Source organism: Ammodytes marinus, assembly GCF_949987685.1.
Source record: "Ammodytes marinus genome assembly, chromosome: 9".
NCBI classification, from domain to species: Eukaryota; Metazoa; Chordata; class Actinopteri; order Uranoscopiformes; family Ammodytidae; genus Ammodytes; species Ammodytes marinus.
In genome coordinates, this window is record NC_137213.1 from 30820170 (window position 1) to 30833495 (window position 13326).

The following is a 13326-nucleotide window of genomic DNA, read 5'->3' on the forward strand; positions in this document are numbered from 1 at the left end:
TGGCTGTGCTTGAGGCCCGGCTGGCTGTGGCCCGGCTGGCTGTGGCCCGGCTGGCTGTGGTCCGGCTGGCTGTGGTCCGGCTGGCTGTGGTCGAGGCCCGGCTGGCTGTGGTCCGGCTGGCTGTGGTCCGGCTGGCTGTGCTTGAGGCCCGGCTGGCTGTGCTTGAGGCCCGGCTGGCTGTGGTCGAGGCCCGGCTGGCTGTGCTTGAGGTCCGGCTGGCTGTGCTTGAGGTCCGGCTGGCTGTGGTCGAGGTCCGGCTGGCTGTGCTCGAGGCCCAGCTGGCTGTGCTTGAGGCCCGGCTGGCTGTGCTTGAGGCCCGGCTGGCTGTGCTTGAGGCCCAGTTGGCTGTGCTTGAGGCCCAGTTGGCTGTGGTTGAGGCCCGGTTGGCTGTGGTTGAAACCCGGCTGGCCGTGGTTGAAGCTGTCTCCCTCATACAGATCACACAGAGACACATAGGAGTCGTCCCAATAGAGCCCAAACCCGGGGAAAAGAGGTTCCGTGAATGTGGTTTTGTAGGTGTGGAGGTGGATCAGTGAGTCAAAGTCGACTCTGTAGAAGGACAGAATGCCAGCAGGATGGTCCACATACACTGCTACTCTCTTAGTGACAGAGGAGGTGGTGATGGATGTTTCTATGGCATCGTGACTGACAGAGTAGCCATCATCATAATCATCGTCGTCATCGTCATCGTCATCGTCATCACCATCTTCATCATCATCATCATCATCTTCATCATCAAAAAAAAGGCAGGACAGACACCAGGAGTGATCATTCGCTCCGAATTCACAGTTGTCATCGTCTCCTTTCCTGTTGATTCTTCCGTAACTCACTGATATAGAAACTCTTCCGCTCCACTCGACCTCCCAGTAATGGCGACCAGTCAGACCTTTACTACACAGCACCTGTTCATAGTGGCCAAATCTCTCTAGATGATCAGGATATCGCTGCTTCTTCTTCACAGATGTCACCTTCCTGTTGCTGTCAGACAGTTTGAGATATCTGTTTAGTGAGTTTGTGTTCAGGCTGGGATTACAGGCATCTGATGTAGAGAAAAAGACACAGCAGCAGTTTATCATCAGAGACCTGAAGGGTTTATTCTTTGTTTACCTTTTCATGTTCTTCATTCCTATAAAGTTTAATGATGACACATTTTGTCTCCATCAGTCAAACTGAATCCACACTTACACTTCCTCAGATCATCACGTTGTATCCTCAGCTCTTCACTGGGGTCCACCCTGGAGGAAGAAACACAGTCAGAATTAATTTCTATCAACATGAGTCCCAACTGCTGTTCAACATAAAGCAGCGGGGCCGGTTCTAGCCAGTTAGATTAGGGTGGGCTAATTGAAATAACAGGTGGGCAGAGAAACCGAAGATGCGAGTGTGCGTAGTGCGCGAGCGGAAATATTTGCCCATGCAAGATCTCTATCTCTTCGCACATTTACTTTAATGTAAGCTTTTAGACACATCAATGCTGTAGGTAACCAAGATAGCACTGCTACCAGAAGCTTTCCACATCAGTATAACAACCATCTGCCACCTTCTATGAAAAGCTAAACATTTAATTTTCAAATTTTCTTAGAAAATAACAAATAGATAAAATATTTAGAATCATTTGCAACTTGTAATTTGTAACAACTTCACAAATACACCAGAACTTGATGAAATATCACAGTATCTTTGAATTGAATATCTACTTCTGCTGGCAGAAACACTGATATTACGGAATTTTCTTAAGTAGGCTAGTAAAATTGCAAGGTGTAACAAATCTAATTCATGTAGATAAATAAAAAACCTGTAGAACACAATATGCAATCGACTCTGATTGTTGTTGTGTGGGAGATTTACTTTTTGCATGTTTTGTTTCCAGATTTTTCATGAATAAAAACAATTTTATAAACATCATCCATTTTATATATATTTTTTTTTTAAATCGCACCTTGCATCAACCTGAAAACCCATAGGCCTATATCTACAGTAGGCAGGCTGAGCCAATAGAAGAGAAAGCGTTAGTTACATGTCGTAAGTTTACTCTAGATTCTATGAGTATAGGCGCAGCCATGGGAGTGTGCTTGCTGAGGGGCAGAGCTTGTGGAAGTTAACGTACATTGCACAGAAAGTTTGGATAAGTCGGTTTGGATGAAGTAGGAAGTGGATAAGCTTTTACGCACAGCATTTACTAACAGAAAGAACAGGTTAACGTGGGAAAAAGTCGCAGAGTAGCGTTCTAACTGCCTTTGTAAAGGAGAGACTGCGCTCTGTGGACGTGATTGATTGGTGACCACAGAAAAGTGGTGGTTGAATTTGGAGGCGAGCTGTCGCCGTGCCCACCCAATCACAAATTAGGAATGATGCATGAACAGAGCCGGCCCAAGCCTTCATGGGGCTTTGTTCAACAATTGACTTTGTTGAATTTCATTCAAACACCCAGTGTTTACTGGGTGAAAATAGTAGCCAGCCGAGATCCCGACCCTACTAGGGGGGTCTGGGGGTATGCCCCCCCGGGAGATTATTCACTCACATCTGTTAGAATGTATCAATAATTTAACCGACAGTTTCATGTAGTCAATCACCTTAGAACAAACCAGTGTATTGGCCTGAAAATAAGTGACCAATGTAAAAAGCAGAAGCAGTATTGGATATCCAGTCATATTAATGGCCGCTGGCCACTTACCGGTTAAGTACTAAGAAACAAAGTGTTTAGTTAAACCCAAAGAGGAGAGACTGGGATCAAAACTGTTCCAGTTCCCCTGGCCCTCTATGTTTTTTTTAATTTTTGAGCGGGGATGACGTCTTCTTATGATTTGATTTCCCCCTCAGGATGTTGAAAGAGGTCTGGAGCCGAAATGCATGTTGGGTTTCGTAGGCGGACTTTACAGTTATTTTACATTAAATGCGTGGTGATCCCTCTTTAATGAGATGTGAGCAGATTGAGAGAGGGTTCTAAAGTTTAACTTTTCTCCATCAGATGCTGATATTCATCATGCCCTTGAAGTCAAATTGGATGAAACAAAAATAGTCTTCTTATCTCATTTGCTTTTGCTGTTCTTCTTTCTAAATGAATACAGTTCTAATGAGTTGATGCTTAACACGTCCTGTACCTAGACCTAACAAGCTGCCTCTGTCTGTCTGTTCACCTGGAAGCAACCAGACGTCATGGGTCCACGCGAGGACTCGTCTGAAAAGGCCTTTAGATGGCTGTTCCTTAATGCCATTATTTCTAGCGTGTTTGCCCTGCGGAAAGTTGCTATAATGTGCCCCATGCCCACTCTGATCCAGTGCAAAATAAAGTTATATTAAAAGGCACTTCCTGATTTGAACAGGAATCCTGAGATTTGCAGAAGGAGAATTAGTGAACACAAATACCAAAATGTTGATCATATCAAATTATCACTATTGAAATGTTTCATGTGTCCACCTACAGAGCTTTGTTGGAGGCCTTGGGCCCTGGCTGAAGAGCCTTCCCAGAAGCAGAGGACTGGTCCAGTGGTTTCTTGGATGCTATAAAGCAACATGACATCAGTGAGAGGATGCTAGTAAACGTTAGTCATGGAAACACTTTCTAATAACACATTTCTGACTTTATGGGATATGTGTGGCCCTTCAGAAAGTCAGGTTCTGACTGGATATCAAGGTTTAGGTTCAATTAGTATTACGAGTTGCGAGTGGGTTAAATTAAGTTACTTTATTAGTCAATGGTTACATTGAAACAATGGAGCGTGTTATTGGCTGGAGACTGGGATCCGCAGGGGCAGAGTTTCACTAGCTTTACTGCACTGTTGTGACTATAAGAGAGCTGAGCTGGAAGGCAACACTATTAACTTAGTATGACCCCATCAAGATCAACTAAGGATTATCTGAGATGTTGGTGAGGAGATTGGCCAAGCTTCCTAACCTTTTTCACATTTATGTCAAAATAATAATTTTAAATTTTGTTTAAAAAGGCTCAGTGCTGGGCAGGAGACTGCACCCATTGAGAACTGTGGTGCAGGGGCGTTCAGGGGACAATCCGCTATTATGGGAAATGACAACCGCCCTCTCCACAACATCTGGGCTGGACAGAGGAGCAGTCATAGTGAGCAACTGAAAGCTTCAGGAGTTCCTTCTACCCACCGCCAGTGGCAGAAAGACAAACCCAGAGGCACTGAGGTCATTCAGCTGAACACATTTTAGATTTTTTTTAAACTTCAACTTGTTATCAGATTAATTTAAAGATATTCTAAAAAAGAATAGAGGTATTTAGTGAAAAATGTTCAGACAATCATCATATCATATTTTTGTAATTCACTTTGTGTTAAATCTAATTAAATTCAGTATATCTACTCTGTACTGTACAACTGTTGGTGTTGTGTTATCACCTGTTCCATCTTTACATCACTCACCTTTGGGTTCTGAAATGGGTTTTGGTAATGTCTCCACCAGATCATTTCTTTTTATTTTGACCAAAATCTTCCTGGTCACTTCAATTGATTCTGTAACGAAGGTCTGGACGATCAGATCCACAGTTTGGGTCTCATTTGCGACTTTCAGTTCTTTTTTAGAGATTTTTTGGAAGTTGGGAGTTTTTGTCTTCTCTAGATACCACTTGAATTTGTCAAAGTCGTTTTTGTCTAACTCCTCTATAACTTCCAAGAGGGTTTCGCGTATTTCTTCCATGTTTTCTTTCTGTCAAGATCTGAAAAATACAAAAAGAAAATATTCACCTGTACAGTGTACGTACAGTCCACTGACTGCTTCCTCTCTGAGTAACTCAGGGGCACTTTACATGGCAATGCGAAACGGTGCATCCGCGGAAAAATTCCCGCGGATGCACTATATCATTTACATGAACACAGCAAACGCAGGCATGAAACCGCAGGTTTTTGAGATCACCTCCCAGGGAGGATTTTTTGGAAAACTTAACGGTTTTGGTTTCTTGTAAACACCAAAACCATGTCCCCTGATAACGCTGACGTCACGGCTCCACCCTCACACATGCGTAGTCTATAACATTTGCTGTCAAAATACCCATAAGCGAGTTATAAAGTTAGAAGACAACATTAAGGCTACGGCTTCACAGTAAAAGCATTTCACTGGCTAAACATTAATAGCATTTCACTGGACACATGTGAGTTGACTTTTATTTTGAAGTACGCCTAACAGGAAGGTAGGCGCTCACGAAGCCCCTTAACTATCATTAAGTCTTCTGTTTTTACGAGTTCAATGCGGTGAAATAAGAGGACAGAAAGCTTGTCTTTTACAATACTTGTAACCCCAAGCTTACACCAACCGCTTTATGAACGTTAGTGGCATTAATGTTCGGTTACAGTAAGGTTTTATGCATCAAATTGTACCGGAAGAGCTATCTACTAGGCTAAGTGTCACCGCTGACTGTTGGCTTAGCAGGCTTAAAACAGCGATTTCGGCCCGTTTCCTCTGAAAACATGTGTACGAGTGAAGATGTCAGATAAATTGTGTCTGAACTGGGGTTTTTTTTTTAAACCAAAAACTGGAAAACGTCACATTTTCACAGTGTAAAGTGCCCCTCAGACTTCTACTGACTGTTTTGATGTTTGAATGTTTTGATGAAAACAACAACATGTTATAGAAAACTGATGGATGTCTTATGTTTAGTTATTCCAGACAGTCTTTCATCTTGGCCTCTGTCCTCCACACGTTTACTTTTGTCTCTTTGGATACGTAACTCTTTTTATTTGCTTCAATGTGTAAACAGTGACACAGCACAATGTGATGAAAGTGAACCATGTTTCTGTGGGAGGATTCTCACCTGCTGAACTGACTTCAGGTCGACTTACAGACACTTTCCTCCTTCATGTGTGGAGGAAACACTGGGAGAGAAGACGCTGCTCATTTAATCCTGCTCAGTCCTGGTGTGTGTGTGATCTGAGGACGCCGTCACACCCTCAAAACTGCACAGTCAAAGTCTAAAAGCAAACATCAGAGTCACGTGAAAACATGTTCAACAAGTGCCAAGTGTTTCCAGTCTGTCCCCGCCTCCTTTGCTTGTAGTAATAAAAAAGTATAATACAAACATGTGTGAACAGTCTAGTTGGAAGAAATTATGAAATTAAACCACAAACTGACACGCTTTAGAAATATGCTTTCTGAAAATGCTTGGAGGGTTCACGGATGAATGTTAAAGAAGGTCAGTAATGAATTTAGACCTGAAATATTTTCTGACATGCTTACTGTATTTATTTTGAGGTGGGAAAAAAGCAGGGTTGGTATTACAAAGACATTTAATCAGCCTTCAAATGAATGCAACACGACATTACAAACAAGGTTGTAATGCAATAAAAACACAGATTTTTTTTTCTTACACTAAATGCCATATACAAATATCGACAAAAACATCTACATTTAACCCTTATGCCCTATTAAGTACATTTTGTGTATTTTGACCTTTAAACTGCATTAAAATGATGAAAGATCAATATTTTTTGACATTTTTTTTTCATTTTTTTCATGAAGGGGTTATTATTCAATCTATGTCATGATTTAATTAATCACAATTAAAAATTAACCCTTTAGATGCCAGTTTCGATCATATACCAACAACCGCTTTATTGAAAAATACACTAAAATTCAATATTTGATTTTTTTTTTAACTTTGATTATTATTAGTATCACCGACTCACCCATCTGAATGATAGGTGAGAAAATAGAATTTGGGGCATTATTACTTTTTGTTTAATGTCGGATTGAATAACAAAGTTACACTGGGACCGTTAAGTACATTTTGTGTATTTTGACCTTTAAACTGCATTAAAATGATGAAAGATCAATATTTTTTCACAATTTATTTTTCCATATTTTTCATGAAGGGGTTGTTGTTCAATCTATGTCATGATTTAATTAATCGCAATTAAAAATGAACCCTTTAGATGCCAGTTTCGATCATATACAATGAACAATGAACAATAGGTGAGAAAATTGAATTTGGGGTATTATTACTTTTTGAATAATGTCAAATTGAATAAAAAAAGTTAGATTTCTACCATTAACAAAACTTTTTGGCAACCTGCCTTTAAATTAAAGTGAAAACATTTTTTTGCCTCTGATTTCCCATTTTACTGCAGAAATACAATGCAATTGGGTAAAATGAAAGAGAATAGTAAGATTTACCCATTTTATCACCTCTTTTATCATCAAAATATGAGTTTTTATGATGAAAACCACTCACTAAAACTACAAAATAAGTTTTTTTGTGTGTGTGTGTGAGTGTGTGTGTATGTGTATGTGTGGGTGTGTGTGCATGTGTAAGTGCATGTGTGTGTGTGTGTGTGAAAGTGTGCTTGTGTGTGTGTGTATGAGAGGAGAGAAATTACAAGGGGTACAGATTTGCAGCCCTAATATCGTATGACACATGCAAGCACACCCCCCCCCCCCCCCCCACACACACACACATACACACACAATCTTATTTTGTCATGGACATGCAGACATCAGTCCATACTATCCATATCAGAACACCTTTGACATTTTTCTTTAGATTTGTTGTCACAGTGGCCAGTAATCCTGAAGTTTGACAGAAAATATGAAAATTTCAAATTGTTCCTCGTTTGTGTCATTTGGCATGTTTGTTCCTCGGTTTGAGACCATATGAAATGAATAAATCAACTAGAAATGGGTTAAAACCTAAAATGTGATGCCTTACCTTCAAAATGAATGCAAAAAATTATATAAATTCAGATATTATCTTGCCATTGCCAAGGAATCAAAAATACTGGTTTTATGGCTTTTTATGAGTTTACGAAATGGCATCTTTTTACACAAGGATTTCAGTGTCTGTGATTTGAGTTCACACAGACTGACTCCTGGAAAATATTTTTTCACTTCAACCATTCTGACTAAAAGAGGTGTTCACTAACTACACATCAAAACCATTGTATTGTATTTTTATTATTGGTTTGCAGCCATGAATTACATAAGGATGCCGATTTGTTGTAAAGGGTCACCATAGAGGTCGGGGGGGGGGGGGGGGGGGGGGGCTAAAATGGGGCATTTTTTTATTGACCTTATTTTTACACAAGTTTATCAAGTTTACTACAGAGAAATGGGAAATTACAATCAAAATTATTTTTCACTTCAATTTTAAGGTGGGGGTCAAAAAATTTCGTTATAATGGAAGTCATTGTCAATGGTACAAATCGTGTAGTTAACTGTCCCAGTGTAACAAAAACATCTCACACAGTCAAAATGAAGTAGATATGGATGAAACTCAGAATACCCAAACTTTTTTTTTTTTTTTTTTATAGTGCCAAATACAAGTAATCTATCTACGGTCTATTTTCAACTGGTGCTAATTATTAAATAAACTCTTGTGTTAATAAAATCAAATCAAAAAACTTTTAAAACAGATTGTTGTAGGCCTAAAAAATGTCTTGCAGAAAAAAGTTCTATAATTTGAATAATGGCCTCCGCTTTCAGTATGACCCTTACCTCATCACTGTCCATGATTGTAAATAAAGAGCAAATATAACAATTATTTGAACACCACTAATAGAAAATCTACATTTACTGTTACATGTACAGTTGTGTTCAAAATAATAGCAGTGCGTTTAAAAAAGTGAGGCAAGATCAAAATCCTTATCATAGCTTTTATTTCCAAACACGCAAATGCATTGGGGACATTGCACATTCTGTTCCAAATCCAAATATGAATGCATTGCGTCCCCAATGCATTGCGTGTTTGGAAATAAAAGCTATTATTAGGATTTTGAGCTAATTTTTACTCAATTTTTTAAACACACTGCTATTATTTTGAACACAACTGTAATTCATGATCATGAGAGGAAAAAATAGACTGTTTCAAAAATATTTAAAAGTTCCTCGTAGCACCTTTAATAATAATGATAAAAATTATGATAATGATGATGATAAGTTAAGCAGCAGATTTCAGTATTATGAAAGAAGAGATAAGAACCAGAACGCCATTAAACAATCAAATAGATTCAGTTTTCTGAGCTGATTTCAAATGGAGAATAGAGATTTGAGCTCACCTGAAATTCTGCTGAGTTGTGACAGTCCGTCCTCTCAGCAGAGTCCACCGCGCTGTGAGGCTCCGATCGGATGATACGACGACTTATACCCTGAACATCATCACCGCCCACTCCTGTGTGTGTGTGTGTGTGTGTGTGTTTCTTTGGAGCTATGGGTGTAACGACAAGAAAAACGTTTCTGAGGAAATGTTTTCTTTGGGTGAGCTGCAGGTCTTATGTACATAGTGTTTGAAGTATGTTGTGCAATGCTAAGTATGATGTACAAGGCTAAGGAAGGGGGGGGGGCACCACAAAGCATCACAAATCAGAATCCCCCAAAGCATTACAATTCAGGATCGGTTTGAATAGTGTGTAAGTTACACATACAGTATTACAGGAGAGAGAGAGAGAGAGAGAGAGAGAGAGAGAGTATATAATAGTTTATTGAAAGGGAATTTGGTGCGATAGATTGGTGGCTCTAAGTTTTTGTTGTCTTATTTATTGCCCTTTCTCTCTCATTCACTTGAAAAAATAGTTTTATCAGCAAGCTGGTTTTCCCATTTAACCGTTTGTCTGAGCAGTTTTTTTTTAACGTGTTTCTTAGTAAATACCTTCACACGTTGTATGGGTAAAGTCAAGAAGCTTGGCTGACTAACTTGTCTGTTTCATTTTACTATTCATTAGAACTGAAATAAAAGTTTTCTTTGTCTTTAATTCTCTTCACCAGAGTTCACCAAATTGCTTATTTTACATGTTCAAATCACTAAAGAGGTGTGTTTTCGGACATGTCACCTTTTTCATGTCTTATGAGTTTGCATGCCTGACACTAGTGAGGCCAAAACAACCTAAATGCCCAGTATATAGTTTTATTTCTGATGACCAACCTGTTATTCACTGTGTCCTTTACTTTTGGGAGAATCAGTGCAGGCAGACATGTCATGGTTGAGCCGATCACCTGCTCTAATATGCAACTTAAAATGGAAGACAGTAATTGGGGTGCGGGGGGGGGGGGGGGGGGGCTGCTAAGTGCCTGCAGTGCATACCCCCCAGAAAGTGGGTAGTTGCGCCCCTGGCTGAGGGTCACTTGGAGGATGGGTTTAGTGGGATGTGGAGGATTTAGAGGCCTTTGCCTTCTGACTGGATCTGACTTAGTAAATGTGGCTGAGGTCATTCAGGTTCAAGTAAAACAATCTTCCCAGGCCTTTTTTATTAAAAGGTTCCTCGAGGATCTTTTAAATATTTCTGAAACAGTCTAATTTTTCCTCTGATGATTAAAAATGACATGTAACAGCAAACGAGACCATCAGTGTAGAGAATGCTATTTTTATATAGTTTTTCTTAATGCCTTTGTCATGGGTCCCTAACCCTGGGACTACAGCTGGCGTGGTAAAAACACTACCGCTTCTGTCCAAAGGGGGTGCAAAGATGAACAAAAAATGAAATTTCCTTGGAGCACCTTCAATAGTGTTGAAGTTGCTGAACCAAGCAATTTTTCCAAAAGTGTGTTTCTTGTAATGTCCAGGAAGTAGGAATGATTAAATGTCGATGGTTTTCCCCTCAGAACTCAAGTTCTTTAAAGATCCCCGAGGCATTAGTGCTTGTGACTCGGAATGGTGTGTGTGTGTGGGTGTATGTGTATGTGTGTGTGTTTCTGTGAGTGTGTGTGTGTGTGTGTGTGTTTCTGTGAGAACAATGGCCTTCATAGTTAAAAGTGAAACCATCTTTATATGGAGCAGTGCCAGCAGTTACTAACTGTGAGACAGATTTTTAATTAGACTCTGACACGCACATCCACATCTTTCTGTAAAGACTGAATAGCTGCTGCATCTCACACATTCTTCTAACACACACACACACACACACACACACACACACACACACACACACACACACACACACACACACACACACACACACACACACACACACACACACACACACACACACACACACACACACACACACACACACACACACACACACACACACACACACACACTTTTACAGTAAACACTGTCTTTCATTTTCTTCCTGTTGGAACTTGTTAGAGAACATTTCTTACAATTACATTGAGCTGACGCTTTTGTCCGAAGTGATTTCCAATGAATTCATTCAACGATGAAGGTACAAATTTAGAACAGCAAGAATCTCTTAAAGGTGTAGTCAGTGATTCTGGAAAACGCTTGTTGTCAAACTCAACTCCTCACGATTCGCTACCTGTCTTGTACTTGTGTGTGCGCTGAAAGAAAATCCAGTGTTATATATTATAATACACAGCCTAGGCCCTGTAAACGGGTATGTTGCTTTGCCCCATTTCACAGTTCCTTGTAGCACATTTACAGTTTTTGCCGAATGCTTACACACCTGTTGCAGACTTTGGCCCACTGTGTCAAAACTTAACACACAGGCCGAATAGGACAAGGTTGCTGCTAGAAAAGAGTAATTCAAAAGTGCGTGTGTGTATTGTTTTGATGCTAAAAACAGTTTTGAAATGGGATTGTTAGGTTTTGTTTCAAGAGTTTCATTTTGCCGTATGAGTTAGAAGTTTATCTCCATGTGCTTTGTCCTATTCGGCCTGTGTGTTAAGTTTTGACACAGTGGGCCAAAGTCTGCAACATGTGTGGAAGCATTCGGCAAAAACTGTAATGTCACCTGTTGAGCCACTAAAGGTGCATGCTTTCTCTTCAGTGCAGCCACACAGACACACACACACACACACACACACACACACACACACACACACACACACACACACACACACACACACACACACACACACACACACACACACACACACACACGCCTCATGAACGCAATATCTCAAGTTCACTTTGACATTTTTTCATCAAAGTTCAAACTCACACTTCAATTACATTACATGTCATTTAGCAGAAGCTTTAAACCAATGCGACATACAACTGGAGCACACATTCATACACCTATAGCAGCAGCAGCTACCACCAGGCCCGGTTCTAGACAGTCAGATTAGGGTGGGCCTGTAGACATGTTAGGTGGGCACACTGGGCAGAGAGACCGAAGATGCGAGCGCGCGCTGAAAGCCGGAATTTTTTGCCCTTGTAAGATCTCTGCGTCTGATTTTTGGCACATTTACTGTGAACTGTGTAGAACACAATATGCAAATAAACTTTGAGTGTTGCTGTGTGGGAGATTTGATTCTTGCATGTTTTATACACAACATAATGTATATTTTTTTAAATCGCAGTATTAACTGTAGGCAGCCTGAGCTGATTGAAGAGAAAGCTTTGGGACTGGGCAACCTGGATGGTGGTAGTCCAGAGCTATATACTATACACACTATATAGATACTGTATATAGTCTTTCCACTATTGCCTCCGATGTCCAGCTGGGTGAAAGTAGTAGCCAGCCGAGATCACAACCCTGCTAGGAGGGTCCGGGGGTATGCCCCCCCCCGGGAGATTTGTTTTTACCTTTTTAAAGTGAAATGCATGAATCTGGTGCACTTTGAGAGGAAGATTAAGAGGCTAAATCTGAGGAATTTTGTGTGAACAAATATTTTGGAGACACTGGGTCGGATGAATTAGAAGCTATTGAAGAAAGACACATGGATTTTCCATAGAAATATACATTTGAAATAAAATATTAGGCAGTGTCCTCTGGGTTGGGCTTGGTGCTCTTTTTCTTTTACGGGACATACTTCTCTGTAATATAATGAATTCATTTAAATGCAGTGAGAGGAACGAAGCAGAAGAACTCTGTTGTCCAGTTATCTTTTTTTCCACAGACGAGGCTGAAATAGGCTATAGACTATACACAGTGCATGGGCAACTGAGGGCAGCCCCATTTTCAAATATTTTTAAATAAACTCAATACTAACTGTGCATGCCATGGACTTGAACGTGACGTGATCAGTTAACCTCGGATTACCTCCTGAACTGATTCAATTATTAAGCTATTAACTATCTACCAAAACACTGTATTCCTTTTATTGTATGATAATTTACATTTACATACTATGATGTTGATATCAAACACACAAACTAAAAAAAAAACGAAATAGAAAAATAAATTGGGGGAGCCCCCCTGGCAGTCGGGACCCTAAGCAACCGCTCATTTCGCTTATGCCTCGGGCCGGCTCTGCTGACCAGTGACCACTATAAGCGGGTGGGTAACTTGGAGGCAGGCTGTCCTGCCCACCCAATAATACAATTAGAAGCAATGCATGGTAATGGTGTATTCTTTAGTATTAATTAATTGTCTGAAATTTATTTTACATTTTCTTGGACAGCGAATGAACAGGTCCGTCCGATAGTGGGTCTTGACTTCCAATAAAAAAAAAATAAAAAAAAATATATTATTATTTTTT

At 40.2% G+C, this 13326-nt stretch overlaps 1 protein-coding gene and 1 long non-coding RNA gene across 2 annotated transcripts in view; both read right to left on the reverse strand.

Annotated features, from left to right (window-relative positions):
- Positions 1 to 1017: 1017 nt before the first annotated feature.
- LOC307255198 lies at positions 1018 to 3503 on the reverse strand. Its single transcript, XR_013845016.1, has 3 exons — positions 3423 to 3503; positions 1186 to 1235; positions 1018 to 1039 (listed from the first exon to the last, which is right to left on the reverse strand). It is a non-coding gene; the product is annotated as an uncharacterized lncRNA (long non-coding RNA).
- A 2392-nt stretch (positions 3504 to 5895) lies between these two features.
- Positions 5896 to 13326, reverse strand: part of LOC307255473 (adenylate cyclase type 8-like) — a gene marked incomplete at both ends in the record, with an annotated part of 41135 nt that continues 33704 nt past the window's right edge. The window contains one exon of the mRNA XM_080034157.1: positions 5896 to 5924. Coding sequence (XP_079890283.1) covers positions 5896 to 5924 — 29 coding nt within the window. The remainder of the gene's footprint in view (positions 5925 to 13326) is intronic.